The 14825-nt window shown below is 40.8% G+C and overlaps 1 protein-coding gene across 1 annotated transcript in view; it reads left to right on the forward strand.

Moving 5' to 3' along the window:
• Nucleotides 1-14825, forward strand: part of LOC140366980 (proton myo-inositol cotransporter-like) — a 188125-nt gene that overhangs the window by 27648 nt on the left and 145652 nt on the right. Inside the window, exon 2 of the mRNA XM_072453247.1 lies at nucleotides 5382-5541. Coding sequence (XP_072309348.1) covers nucleotides 5382-5541 — 160 coding nt within the window. The remainder of the gene's footprint in view (nucleotides 1-5381; nucleotides 5542-14825) is intronic.

Raw genomic sequence — 14825 nt, forward strand, 5'->3', positions numbered from 1 at the left:
TGCTATAGCAACAGGTCGCTATGTGAGAGGGTTGTGACGAGTGGGGTGGGGGGTGGGGGGGGCAGTATGTGTGAGGGGAAGGTGGGGGTCAGAGCAGGGTGTAGTTCTATAATTAGAGCCAGCTGCTGAGAAGTCTCATCAGATCAACGTAAAGCCACGTTTCAACTGGCCCCAGACGTCATACAAACATTATAAATGTTACAATAATGTATATCATAATGTTATAATGATAAATGTTCTCTGAATGAATCAAATCTAAATCATACCTGGATTATACCTCTGAGCACAAGCCAAGCTCGTAGTAAATCCTAGTTTGTGGCACAATTAAGATGACCAGATTAAAAACTGGGACAGGGAGTGGCAGTAAAATGAGCTGCTTCGAGGCAGAGTTGGTGGCACAGATTTGCTGCTTGTTCTTCTCTAGTCTCATTCCCATTTCACGCTCACGGTCCTGACCAATAAAGCTTACAGGGCAAAAAAACTAAACAAAACAGTGAAATCCAATCCCACTTTATTTATAGAGCACCTTAAAAACCCAACATTACTACTTCTGTTAAAAATCCATAAAGACACAGTGTATTTTTAAAGAAGAACTTGAACTCGTCTGAGGCGCAGGAAGCTCGTTCCAGAGTTTTGGCGCAGCAACACAAAATGAGCAAGTTATTAACATTATTACGTACTCGGTCCATTCATGGCTCATTCACTTCTCTATCACGACTCTCTTGAGTCAGTGCAGGATCTGACAGACTTCTGTCTGGGAAACTGAGAGTACAATGTTCCCCTCTTTACGGGACTGTCCCAGGTAGATAGTGACGTCTGCTCACGCTCAGCGCAGTGAGACTAAAGAAACAACGTGACTGAACAAGAACCTTCTTCCGGTTTATCGTCAACTACTTATTTGACTGACTTTACTTACTTAACTAACTTTACTTACTTAACTAACACTTTACTTACTTAACTAACTTTACTTACTTTACTTACTTTACTTACTTTACTTACTTTACTTACTTAACTAACTTTACTAACTTTACTTACTTTACTTACTTTACTTACTTAACTAACTTTACTAACTTTACTTACTTTACTTACTTTACTTACTTCACTTACTTTACTTACCTTTACTTACCTTTACTTACTTTACTTACTTTACTTACTTCACTTACTTTACTTACTTTACTTACTTTACTTACCTTTACTTACTTTACTTACTTTACTTACCTTTACTTACCTTTACTTACTTTACTTACGTTTACTAACTTTACTAACTTTACTTACTTTACTTACTTTACTTACCTTTACTTACTTTACTTACTTAACTAACTTTACTAACTTTACTTACTTTACTTACTTTACTTACTTCACTTACTTTACTTACCTTTACTTACCTTTACTTACTTTACTTACTTCACTTACTTTACTTACTTTACTTACCTTTACTTACCTTTACTTACTTTACTTACGTTTACTTACTTTACTTACTTTACTTACTTTACTTACCTTTACTTACCTTTACTTACTTTACTTACTTCACTTACTTTACTTACTTTACTTACGTTTACTTACTTTACTTACTTTACTTACTTTACTTACCTTTACTTACCTTTACTTACTTTACTTACCTTTATTTACTTTAATTACTTTACTTACTTTACTTACTTTACTTACCTTTACTTACCTTTACTTACCTTTACTTACTTTACTTACGTTACTAACTTTACTTACGTTACTAACTTTACTTACCTTTACTTACTTTACTTACTTTACTTACCTTTACTTACTTTACTTACTTTACTTACTTTACTTACCTTTACTTACTTTACTTACCTTTACTTACCTTTACTTACCTTTACTTACTTTACTTACTTTACTTACTTTACTTACCTTTACTTACCTTTACTTACATTTACTTACCTTTACTTACCTTTACTTACTTTACTTACTTTACTTACTTTACTTACCTTTACTTACGTTACGTACGTTACTAACTTTACTTACATTACTTACTTTACTTACTTTACTTACCTTTACTTACGTTACTTACGTTACTAACTTTACTTACTTAACTTACTTAACTTACTTTACTAACTTTACTTACCTTTACTTACTTTACTTCCTTTACTTCCTTTACTTACCTTTACTTACCTTTACTTACGTTACCAACTTTACTTCCTTTACTTCCTTTACTTACCTTTACTTACTTTACTTACTTTACTTACTTTACTTACCTTTACTTACCTTTACTTACTTTACTTACTTTACTTCCTTTACTTACCTTTACTTACCTTTACTTACGTTACCAACTTTACTTCCTTTACTTCCTTTACTTACCTTTACTTACTTTACTTACTTTACTTACTTTACTTACCTTTACTTACCTTTACTTACTTTACTTCCTTTACTTCCTTTACTTACCTTTACTTACTTAACTAACTTTACTAACTTTACTTACTTTACTTACTTTACTTACTTAACTAACTTTACTAACTTTACTTACTTTACTTACTTTACTTACTTCACTTACTTTACTTACCTTTACTTACCTTTACTTACTTTACTTACTTTACTTACTTCACTTACTTTACTTACTTTACTTACTTTACTTACCTTTACTTACTTTACTTACTTTACTTACCTTTACTTACCTTTACTTACTTTACTTACGTTTACTAACTTTACTAACTTTACTTACTTTACTTACTTTACTTACCTTTACTTACTTTACTTACTTAACTAACTTTACTAACTTTACTTACTTTACTTACTTTACTTACTTCACTTACTTTACTTACCTTTACTTACCTTTACTTACTTTACTTACTTCACTTACTTTACTTACTTTACTTACCTTTACTTACCTTTACTTACTTTACTTACGTTTACTTACTTTACTTACTTTACTTACTTTACTTACCTTTACTTACCTTTACTTACTTTACTTACTTCACTTACTTTACTTACTTTACTTACGTTTACTTACTTTACTTACTTTACTTACTTTACTTACCTTTACTTACCTTTACTTACTTTACTTACCTTTATTTACTTTAATTACTTTACTTACTTTACTTACTTTACTTACCTTTACTTACCTTTACTTACCTTTACTTACTTTACTTACGTTACTAACTTTACTTACGTTACTAACTTTACTTACCTTTACTTACTTTACTTACTTTACTTACCTTTACTTACTTTACTTACTTTACTTACTTTACTTACCTTTACTTACTTTACTTACCTTTACTTACCTTTACTTACCTTTACTTACTTTACTTACTTTACTTACTTTACTTACCTTTACTTACCTTTACTTACATTTACTTACCTTTACTTACCTTTACTTACTTTACTTACTTTACTTACTTTACTTACCTTTACTTACGTTACGTACGTTACTAACTTTACTTACATTACTTACTTTACTTACTTTACTTACCTTTACTTACGTTACTTACGTTACTAACTTTACTTACTTAACTTACTTAACTTACTTTACTAACTTTACTTACCTTTACTTACTTTACTTCCTTTACTTCCTTTACTTACCTTTACTTACCTTTACTTACGTTACCAACTTTACTTCCTTTACTTCCTTTACTTACCTTTACTTACTTTACTTACTTTACTTACTTTACTTACCTTTACTTACCTTTACTTACTTTACTTACTTTACTTCCTTTACTTACCTTTACTTACCTTTACTTACGTTACCAACTTTACTTCCTTTACTTCCTTTACTTACCTTTACTTACTTTACTTACTTTACTTACTTTACTTACCTTTACTTACCTTTACTTACTTTACTTCCTTTACTTCCTTTACTTACCTTTACTTACTTTACTTACTTTACTTACTTTACTTACCTTTACTTACCTTTACTTACTTTACTTCCTTTACTTCCTTTACTTACCTTTACTTACTTTACTTACTTTACTTACTTTACTTACCTTTACTTACCTTTACTTACTTTACTTACCTTTACTTACTTTACCTACTCTGCCACAGGTGTAATGCTCTGTGTGAGGCACAGTCCAGCTCTGGTCAGACAGATGCTCTTATCATAAAGCTTCATGTGCCACGATCGTCACAGTAAAAACAGTCCTGAAAATAAAAGCCACACCTTCCCTAAAGACACGCCCTGTATTTGACACGCCCTGTATTTGACACGCCCTGTATTTGACATGCCCTGTAGTTGACACGCCCTGTATTTGACACGCCCTGTATTTGACACGCCCTGTAGTTGACACGCCCTGTATTTGACACGCCCTGTAGTTGACACGCCCTGTATTTGACACGCCCTGTATTTGACACGCCCTGTAGTTGACACGCCCTGTGTTTGACACGCCCTGTATTTGACATGCCCTGTAGTTGACACGCCCTGTATTTGACATGCCCTGTATTTGACACGCCCTGTATTTGACACGCCCTGTAGTTGACACGCCCTGTAGTTGACATGCCCTGTATTTCCCTGAAGTGAAGTTAGTCCAAACTCATTCTTCTGTCCAGGTCCTTGTGCTTGACCGAACCGCTGGACACAGACGGACGCTCCTCTGCTTATGCCACTGCTCCTCATTGTGTCGTCTTGGATCCTCCTCCATTCCACACAAATCAACTCACTATTTGATTACCGTATTTTCCAGACTATAAGATGCACCTTTTTTCAGAGCTTTGGCCGGGGTGACACTTATACTTATATTTATATTTATACTTAAATACTTATACTCTGGAGTGACTTATATGTGATATTGTTTGTTTTTTTCACACTTGCAACCGCATTTCATACTCCAGTGCGACTTATATATGTTTTTTTCTTCTCTTTTATGCATTTTTTGGCTGGTGCGACTCATTCTCCAGTGCGACTTATGGTTCGGAAAATGCGGTCAATGGCAGCCGGTATTTCCCACTAACATCTAATCCTTTGAAACGCAAACTTAAACTTAGCTACAAACAACAACCTGTCGCTAAAAGCTAGTTGATTTTCGAACACTTGGCGTCGTTGCCGTCGTTAGCAGAGCAAACGCTGTGGACGTCTCTGGTTCCGTGTGGTTTCAGTCTGCACTGTGTGGGCCTGGCGTGGTCCTCAGTGCGCTCCTTTGTGGTCTTAAAAGCACATGTTAGATAAAAGTGCACGGACACGCCTCAGGACAAGGTGAGAGACTGCAGCTGTGGCAAATGAACAATAAAGATGACATCATGACTTCAGCCACGCTTCAGCAGCAGAAGTGAGAGGAAATCGGGATTATTAGATATATTCCTGAAACATTTTGAATATAGTCATTTTAGAGTCCATGGTCCACTTTGGATCGCTTAAATCGCAGAAAGTACCGATCCACTCCAAAAAAAGCCTATCCGTAAGCCCCGCCCCCTCTCTGTGTGCGCAGGTATCGCGTCCATGACCGTTCCCGTGTACATCGCCGAGGCGTCGCCCCCTCACCTCCGGGGTCAGCTGGTCACCGTGAACATGCTCTTCATCACGGCGGGACAGTTCACTGCCAGCCTCATCGACGGGGCCTTCAGCTACCTGCAGCGCGACGGGTGGAGGTAAGACCTGTGTGGAGGTGAGACCAGTGTGGAGGTAAGACCTGTGTGGAGGTGAGACCTGTGTGGAGGTGAGACCTGTGTGGAGATAAGACCTGTGTGAAGGTGAGACCTGTGTGGAGATAAGACCTGTGTGGAGGTGAGACCTGTGTGGAGATAAGACCTGTGTGAAGGTGAGACCTGTGTGGAGATAAGACCTGTGTGGAGGTGAGACCTGTGTGGAGATAAGACCTGTGTGGAGATCAGACCTGTGTGGAGATCAGACCTGTGTGGAGATCAGACCTGTGTGGAGATCAGACCTGTGTGGAGATCAGACCTGTGTGGAGGTGAGACCTGTGTGGAGATAAGACCTGTGTGGAGGTGAGACCTGTGTGGAGATAAGACCTGTGTGGAGGTGAGACCTGTGTGGAGGTGAGACCTGTGTGGAGATAAGACCTGTGTGGAGGTGAGACCTGTGTGGAGATAAGACCTGTGTGGAGGTGAGACCTGTGTGGAGATAAGACCTGTGTGGAGGTGAGACCTGTGTGGAGGTGAGACCTGTGTGGAGGTGAGACCTGTGTGGAGGTGAGACCTGTGTGGAGATAAGACCTGTGTGGAGGTGAGACCTGTGTGGAGGTGAGACCTGTGTGGGGGTGAGACCTGTGTGGAGGTGAGACCTGTGTGGAGGTGAGACCTGTGTGGAGGTGAGACCTGTGTGGGGGTGAGACCTGTGTGGAGATAAGACCTGTGTGGAGGTGAGACCTGTGTGGAGATAAGACCTGTGAGGAGGTGAGACCTGTGTGGAGATGAGACCTGTGTGGAGGTGAGACCTGTGTGGAGGTGAGACCTGTGTGGAGATAAGACCTGTGAGGAGGTGAGACCTGTGTGGAGATAAGACCTGTGAGGAGGTGAGACCTGTGTGGAGATAAGACCTGTGAGGAGGTGAGACCTGTGTGGAGGTGAGACCTGTGTGGAGGTGAGACCTGTGTGGAGATAACAGTCACAGACACATCAATGCTTTTAACTAAGGCTCAAGTCATTAAATAAGCCCATATTTTTATTCAACAAGTTAATAAATTATTGTACGATATAAAAATGGCAGAGACTTAATTTACATATTTAACTACATTATTATTATTTGTGTTGTTTAAAGTGAAAAAAAACTTTGGATAATTGTGTTTTCAGTTACTCTGGATCATGATATTTTCTATAATTGCCCCAGGATGATTATTACACTGACAGAGGATGAGCCGGGTCCTGCTGCTGGTCCTCACTGAGCGAGACACTAGCATTATTATCATCCCACTGTACTGAGCGAGACACTAGCATTATTATCATCACTGTACTGAGCGAGACGCTAGCATTATTATCATCCCACTGTACTGAGCGAGACACTAGCATTATTATCATCACTGTACTGAGCGAGACACTAGCATTATTATCATCACTGTACTGAGCGAGACACTAGCATTATTATCATCACTGTACTGAGCGAGACACTAGCATTATTATCATCCCACTGTACTGAGCGAGACACTAGCATTATTATCATCACTGTACTGAGCGAGACACTAGCATTATTATCATCACTGTACTGAGCGAGACACTAGCATTATTATCATCACTGTACTGAGCGAGACACTAGCATCATTATCATCCCACTGTACTGAGCGAGACACTAGCATTATTATCATCACCGTACTGAGCAAGACAAGGCACTGGTACAGCTGGCAGCCCGGTGTAAACGCTCTCTCTTCTTTCTCACACTTATTGTGCTTTATCTCCTATATTTTGTAAATATAGTTAGTATATTTTTTCTATTTTACTGTACGATAGGGACACGCGCTGGAATAGTTTTTTAATTCAACTGTTTTTGACTTTTTTTCGGCTGGATTTGAGCGTTTTTCGTTGCGTTCATTGTGTTGTTGTGACGTGAGCTAGCTCCGAGCTAGCCCACCAGCCCCCCCGCGCACTCCGGCCGCCGCTAAAGTATGGCGTGTCGTCGGTACACGTTTATATATACGTTTATATGAAAGAGGAACTTCACGAACGATCGGGACACGCACTGGAATCGCTTTAAATTAACTTGTTTTGACTTTATTCGGCTGGATTGAGTGTTTTCGTCGTGTCGTTGGGATGTGTCTTGGCTCTGAGTCCCCCGGCTCCGGCCCCGCCCCCCGGCCGGCACCGTACCGCGTTTACACAAAGGAAGAACTAATGAAACTGCGGAAAACAGTCGTCTTACCCCGAGATCGTCACGTTATCCCGGCGGACATCCTAAGGAAAACGCAACGAGGCAGACGGGCTGGACGTAAACTCCGAGAGAAGAGAGGGACAAACAGGAAGTCGGTTCCCACCGTAGTCATGGGTAACGTGAGGTCCCTTCAAAATAAAATGACGGAAATAGCGAGCCTCATGCGGTCCCAGAGGATTTATAGGGACAGCAGCGTCTTGATTTTCACAGAGACCTGGTTAACAGCAGAAATGCCAGACTCTATTGTAGGTTTGGACAATTTTCATCTGCTGCGGGCGGACAGAACGAGAGAATGCGGGAAGAAAAGAGGTGGAGGTCTGGCGGTGTATGTGAACACGAGCTGGTCCAAACCCGAACACTGCACAGTGAGGGAGCAGCTATGTAACAAGGATGTTGAACTATTGGCTATTGGCATGAGGCCATATTATCTGCCCCGGGAGTTCTCACATGTGATTTTGATCGCAGTCTATGTGGCCCCGTCTGCCAATGCTGAAGATGCTTGTGAAGCACTGCTCTCCTGCAAACAAAGCATCCACAGGCTCTCTTCCTCATCTCTGGTGACTTTAACCACGCTTCTCCCTCTTCTGTTCTACCAACATACACCCAGTGTAAAGGTCAATTTGACACATTTATGTTTTATGGTAAGGTTTTTGCTTTATTTTGGTAACTTCCTGTGTAACCGGAAGTGATGGTAAAACGGAAGTCTACTTGACACACTGGAAAAGACGAAAAGTAAATGGAACAACGGAAAACGGACAAAAACGGACAAAACACGGACAAAACACGGATAAACTCAAGGATCTAGCTACAGTCGACAGGGGAACAAGGTCTGTAGTGGAAAACGATTGTATTTATGAGATATTTGAAATGTTTTATGGATGTATATGTTGTGAAAATATAGTACCAATGTAATGAGTTAGAAATACGGGGATTTATGTCCAAAATGTAATTGTCTTTTTATTTTATTCTGTCTAGCTCTTACGTTGGTTGAATGACACGGAAAGGAATTATTAAAAGACATTTAACCATCAGTTCTGGCCTTCTCAATTCGACTGGACGCTACAGTAAGAGCTTGACCGCCGCCATTTTGCTGCACCACGAGGGCTCACGGTTTCAAGGCAACACCCACAACGTCCAGCAGATGGCAGAAGCTGGTCAGGAGGTACAAAGCTAAAAGGTGAAAGAAGAATAAATCCAAAATGGAGGAATACGAAGCTGAAAATCCAGAAGACAGTAACGATCGGATTACAAATTTACAAGAAGAAATAAATGACTTAAAGGACTCGCTTCAAAGTGAAAGTGAGAATAGACAAGACATTAAAGATGCAATCTCAAGTAAACAGAAAACATTGAGGCAGCTGCAAGATGAAGTCCAAAGCACATCAGCAATACCACGACGGTCTGAAAGAGTCAAAGTACCAACTGAAAAAATGTTAACTTATCAGAAAGAAGAAACAAGCAAAAAGGAAAAAAGACTTTTGACTCTATACGAACAGTGGAAAATGCAGGTGCGTGAAACTCGAGAAAAACTAAAGTCAGACATTTCAGAAAAGGAAATAGCTGATCTAGCAGACATACTAGAACAAAAGAGAGACGATCTGTTAAAACTGTACAATGACATGAGAAGTTCCATGGCACCTTCATCAGACATAAGGAGAAAAACTGATGCATGTGAAGCAGTGACACATGACGTCGTAAGAATAATTCTGGAAAGAATAAGTGGAGTAGATGGAGATTTTGATGCAGAGCGTAAAAGAAAACGTTTACGTGGACTGTTGGAGTACGATTACGCCCAGTCCATATATGGCTCAACCGCAGCATCAAACCACAGTCAACACTCCTCAGCTTCACTCCTAACATCAAGACGAGCAGACGCAGCGGCCGAACTCGCAGCAAAGGAAGCGGAGTATAAGATTGTACAAGAGGAGCAAAGACAAAGGGAAAAGATAAAGGCTCTAGAAGAAGAGCATAATAAACAAATGGCAATTCAAACATCAGAGTTGGAACGTTTGAGAGCTGAGAAGGACGTGGAGGCAGCTCGTGCCAGGTGGGAAGCCTATAACAGAGAGTTGTCTCAACTAGACGACGCGCAGTCAGTTAAAAGTGAACAGGTGAGCTCAGAGCACACACCCAAACAAACTGTATCGCCTCATACCATACCTGTGCCAACAGCTCCCCCTAGTGTTAGCCAGCTTGCACAGGCCCTACAAGACAGCATAAGAATGAACAGACTCCCCACACCAGAGCCAACAATGTTTAGTGGTGAGCCTATAAAGTTTATTGAATGGAAATCCACCTTTATATCACTCATTGAACAAAATGGCATCTCAGCAGCGGATAAACTGTATTATCTAAAAAGATATGTGACTGGCCCAGCTCGCAAATGTCTTGAAGGGACTTTCTTTAGAAATGATGAAGAAGCATATAAAGACGCCTGGGAGAAACTAAACCAAAGATATGGCCAGCCATTTGTGATACAAAGAGCATTTAGAGAGAAGTTGTCTAACTGGCCAAAAATACAATCTAAAGATGCCGATGGACTAAGGAACTTTGCAGACTTTGTAAATGCATGTACGCTTGCTATGCCGCATGTAAAGGGGTTGCAAATACTCAACGACTGCGAAGAAAATCAGAAATTGTTGCACAAAATACCAGACTGGATAAATGCGAGATGGAACAGGCATGTGACAAAGACACTTATGAACGGTGGTGAGTTTCCCAGCTATAATGATTTTGCTTCCTTCCTCTCACTTGAGGCTGCAGTTGCATGTAATCCAGTCACCTCCATTCATGCGCTACGGTCCACTGAAACAAATGATGATAAAAGGAATACAAAGGAAATCAAAAGGAACAAAGCAGGTGTATTTAACACAAACGCAACTGAACATGGGGACAATCAGGCAAAATCTAAAATGCACAGTGGCTCTTCATGCATGTTGTGCCAAGAGACACATCCACTTATTAAGTGCCAAGACTTTCTGAAAATGACCCTAGAAAACAGAAAGAAATATACAAAGGACAATAAACTTTGTTATGGTTGCTTAAAACAAGGGCACAACGCTAAGGACTGCAGACGCCGCCTCACTTGTGAGAGTTGCTCTAAGAGACACCCAACCTGTCTTCATGATGAAAACTACAGCTACCGCCTGCAAAGAAGCACACAAGGTCACGTGAGTACAGACAACGCAATTCAAGGTAACACACTGGAAGCTGCAACAGCCATGTCACTAAATGTTGCTAGATCAGAACACGCTGTCAGCACCTCAATGATAGTTCCAGTATGGGTGTCAACCGCCACAAACCCACAAAAGGAAAAACTAGTCTATGCATTATTAGACACTCAGAGTGACACAGTCTTTATTGATCAAGATATAACACGTGAACTGCAAGCAGATGTGTGCCCAGTAAAACTCAAACTGACTACAATGATGGGTAAAAATGCAGTTGTAAGCAGCGGAAAAGTGTGTGATCTTCTGGTGAGAGGTTACAATTCAGCAACAGTGATAAGGCTCCCCACTGCTTACACAAAGGACTACATACCTGCAAACAGAGAACACATACCAACATGTGAAACAGCCAAATTGTGGAGTCATCTGTTACCCATTGCGGATGATGTCCCGCCGCTCCTCAATTGTGAAGTAAGTCTTCTCATTGGTTACACTTGTCCCAGAGCTTTAGCACCCAGACAAGTACTCCTTGGCAAAGACAATGAGCCATATGCTATTCACACTGATTTAGGATGGAGCATAGTTGGTAATTCAGTGCCTTGCAACGAAACATGCACAATGAACAGTGTCTGTCACAGAATAACCGTCAAGGAAATCCCTCCTTCCACTCCTGCAGACGCAATACGTGCTTTAGAAAAGGACTTCAAAGATGGTGAAAGAAACGAGAAAGCTGTGTCACAGGAGGATCTCACGTTCCTCGAGAAACTTGAACAAGGCATAATACAAACTGAGAATGGACATTACAAGATGCCATTACCCTTCAAGAAAAGGCCGCAATTGCAAGATAACAGAAAACTTGTTGAAAGCAGACTCAATCAGCTCAAAAGGAAACTTATGCGTGATGAAAAATACAGAAAGGACTACGTCACATACATGAATGACATCATCAAAAGAGATGATGCAGAAGAGACAGATGATAATGGCCCAGAAGGTGAGACATGGTACATACCGCACCACGGCATATATCATCCAAAGAAACCAGAAAGGCTGCGCGTGGTGTTTGATTGCTCAGCTAAGCACAAAGGTACCTGTCTTAACGAACATTTACTTACCGGCCCTGACATGATTAACAACTTAACTGGTGTACTTGTACGTTTTCGACAACATCAAGTTGCTCTAATGTGTGACATAGAAAAGATGTTCCACCAGTTCAAAGTCAACACAAACGATCGCAACTACTTACGGTTCTTATGGTGGAAAGACGGTGACATGAGTAAACCCCCCCAAGCATACAGGATGACAGTACACCTCTTTGGCGCAGTTTCGTCACCTGGTTGTGCGAACTATGGACTCAAACATATGGCCAAAGAGAACAACCATGAGTACCCTGTAGGCTCACAGTTCATTGCCAGAGACTTCTATGTTGATGATGGAGTCACAAGTGTGGAGACAGTGAAGGACGCTGTACAACTAGCAAAAGAAGCGCGTGAACTTTGTGCAAAAGGTGGACTAAGGTTACACAAGTTTGTGTCCAACAACAGTGTTGTTCTTGACAGCATCCCTGCTTCGGAACATGCAGTAGACACAAAAACAAAGGACTTGACGTTCAACGAGACACAAACAGAAAGAGCACTTGGCATTTATTGGAACATAGAAAAAGATTGTTTCACGTTTAACATCGCAGAAAAAGACCAACCACCAACCAGGCGTGGAATCTTGTCCACAGTCGCAGCAATATACGACCCCTTGGGATTTGTTGCTCCTTACGTGCTCAATGGCAAAAAAATCCTCCAAGAAATGTGTCGTCAAGGAATGGACTGGGACGAGCCGTTACCTGAATGTCTCAAGCCACGGTGGGAGAGTTGGAAAAGGGATTTGAACAATCTGAAAAGGTTGCAAATAAACAGATGTTATGTTCCTGCAATATTTGGAGATGTAGCAAAAAGGGAATTGCATCACTTTTCCGATGCAAGCACAACAGGATATGGACAATGCACTTACTTAAGACTGATAAATAAAAACAAAGATGTCCACTGTAGCTTTATTATGGGCAAAGCACGTGTCTCTCCAACAAAGGTCACCACAATTCCAAGGCTAGAATTGACTGCAGCTACAGTATCAGTCACAGTAAGCAACATGCTAAAGGAGGAGCTACTCTATGATAACGTGGAGGAGTTCTTTTGGACGGACTCAAAGGTTACTCTGGGGTACATAAATAATGAAGCAAGACGCTTCCACACGTTTGTCGCTAACAGAGTGCAAAGGATCCGCAACAATACCACCCCACGACAATGGTTTTATGTACCTACAATTGAAAACCCTGCTGACATGGCATCAAGAGGAACAACAGTAAATGAACTACTGTCATCCAATTGGCTTACAGGGCCTCAGTTCTTGTGGGAAAAGGAGATACATTTTCCTTCAAAAGAGACAATTGAACTCCCAATAGGAGACCCAGAGGTGAGAAAAGTGCAGTCACTAAATACACAAACCACAGAACACAGAAGTCTTAGTGACCGTCTCACCAAGTTCTCATCCTGGTCTCGCGCAGTCAGTGCAGTAGCGCGTCTCAAACGATATCTGCTCAAAGACAAATCAAAATCACGGAGCACTGTAACCGAAAGACAAAATGCAGAAATAATCATCATCAAAGACCTACAAAGACAAGCATATTCCACTGAAATAAAGTCACTAGGCAAAGGTAAAGCATTATCAAAAAACAATAAAATGCACAACTTGGATCTTTTCTTGGATAAAGACGACATGCTCAAGGTGGGAGGAAGGCTACGAAACTCATCACTTCCAAACTCATTCAAACATCCGATGGTCATTCCAAGAGAACATCATATCACAAAACTGATAATAGCTCACTGTCACGAAAGAGCGAATCATCAGGGAAAAGGCTTCACTATGAACGAAATACGGTCCAGTGGCTATTGGATCCCCAAACTAAGTCAAACAGTATCATCCTACATTCGCCAGTGTGTGTTTTGTCGGAGACTACGGAGACCTGTGGAAGGACAAAAAATGAGGGATCTTCCCACAGAAAGAGTTGAACATTGTCCACCTTTCACATACTGTGGTATGGACGTTTTTGGCCCGTTCCTGACCAAACAAGCAAGAAAAGAACACAAAAGGTATGGCCTCCTTTTCACATGTTTCTATTCACGAGCTGTACATGTAGAAATGTTAGAAGACCTATCTACCGACGCTTTCATTAATGGACTAAGATGCTTCATTGCTCTGAGAGGCTCTGTTAGACAAATCAAATGTGATCAAGGTACTAATTTTGTGGGTGCCAAAAATGAACTGTGTTCAGCACTAAGCGAGATAGACACTGATAAACTGACAAACTTTCTAATTGAAAAACAGTGTGACTTTGTTCTTAACACCCCTCATGCTAGTCACGCAGGTGGAGTATGGGAACGGCAAATACGGACTGTGAGAAACGTTCTCAATGCCACACTTGCTCTCTCAATGGGACGACTCACAGATTCGTCACTCAGAACTTTCTTGTACGAAGCAGCTGCAATAGTAAACAGCCGCCCACTGACAACGGACAATCTCAATGATCCAAACAGTTTGGAACCACTAACTCCAAATCACCTCGTCACAATGAAAACCACAACAGCGTTGCCTCCTCCAGGACAATTTATTAGAGAGGACCTGTATGCACCAAAACGATGGCGCCAAGTACAGTACTTAGCGGAACAATTTTGGAGCCGATGGAAGAAAGAGTATCTTCAAAACATTATGGTCCGACAACGATGGCACACTCCTAAACGAAATATTCAAACAGGTGACATAGTGATGGACAAAGATGAAACTCAACCACGATCACAATGGAGACTTGGAAGAGTTTTGGATACTGTAACAGATACAGATGG

This window comes from Eucyclogobius newberryi, unplaced genomic scaffold, assembly GCF_026437365.1.
Source record: "Eucyclogobius newberryi isolate DKJ021-1_F unplaced genomic scaffold, fEucNew1.0.hap1 SCAF_2, whole genome shotgun sequence".
NCBI classification, from domain to species: Eukaryota; Metazoa; Chordata; class Actinopteri; order Gobiiformes; family Gobiidae; genus Eucyclogobius; species Eucyclogobius newberryi.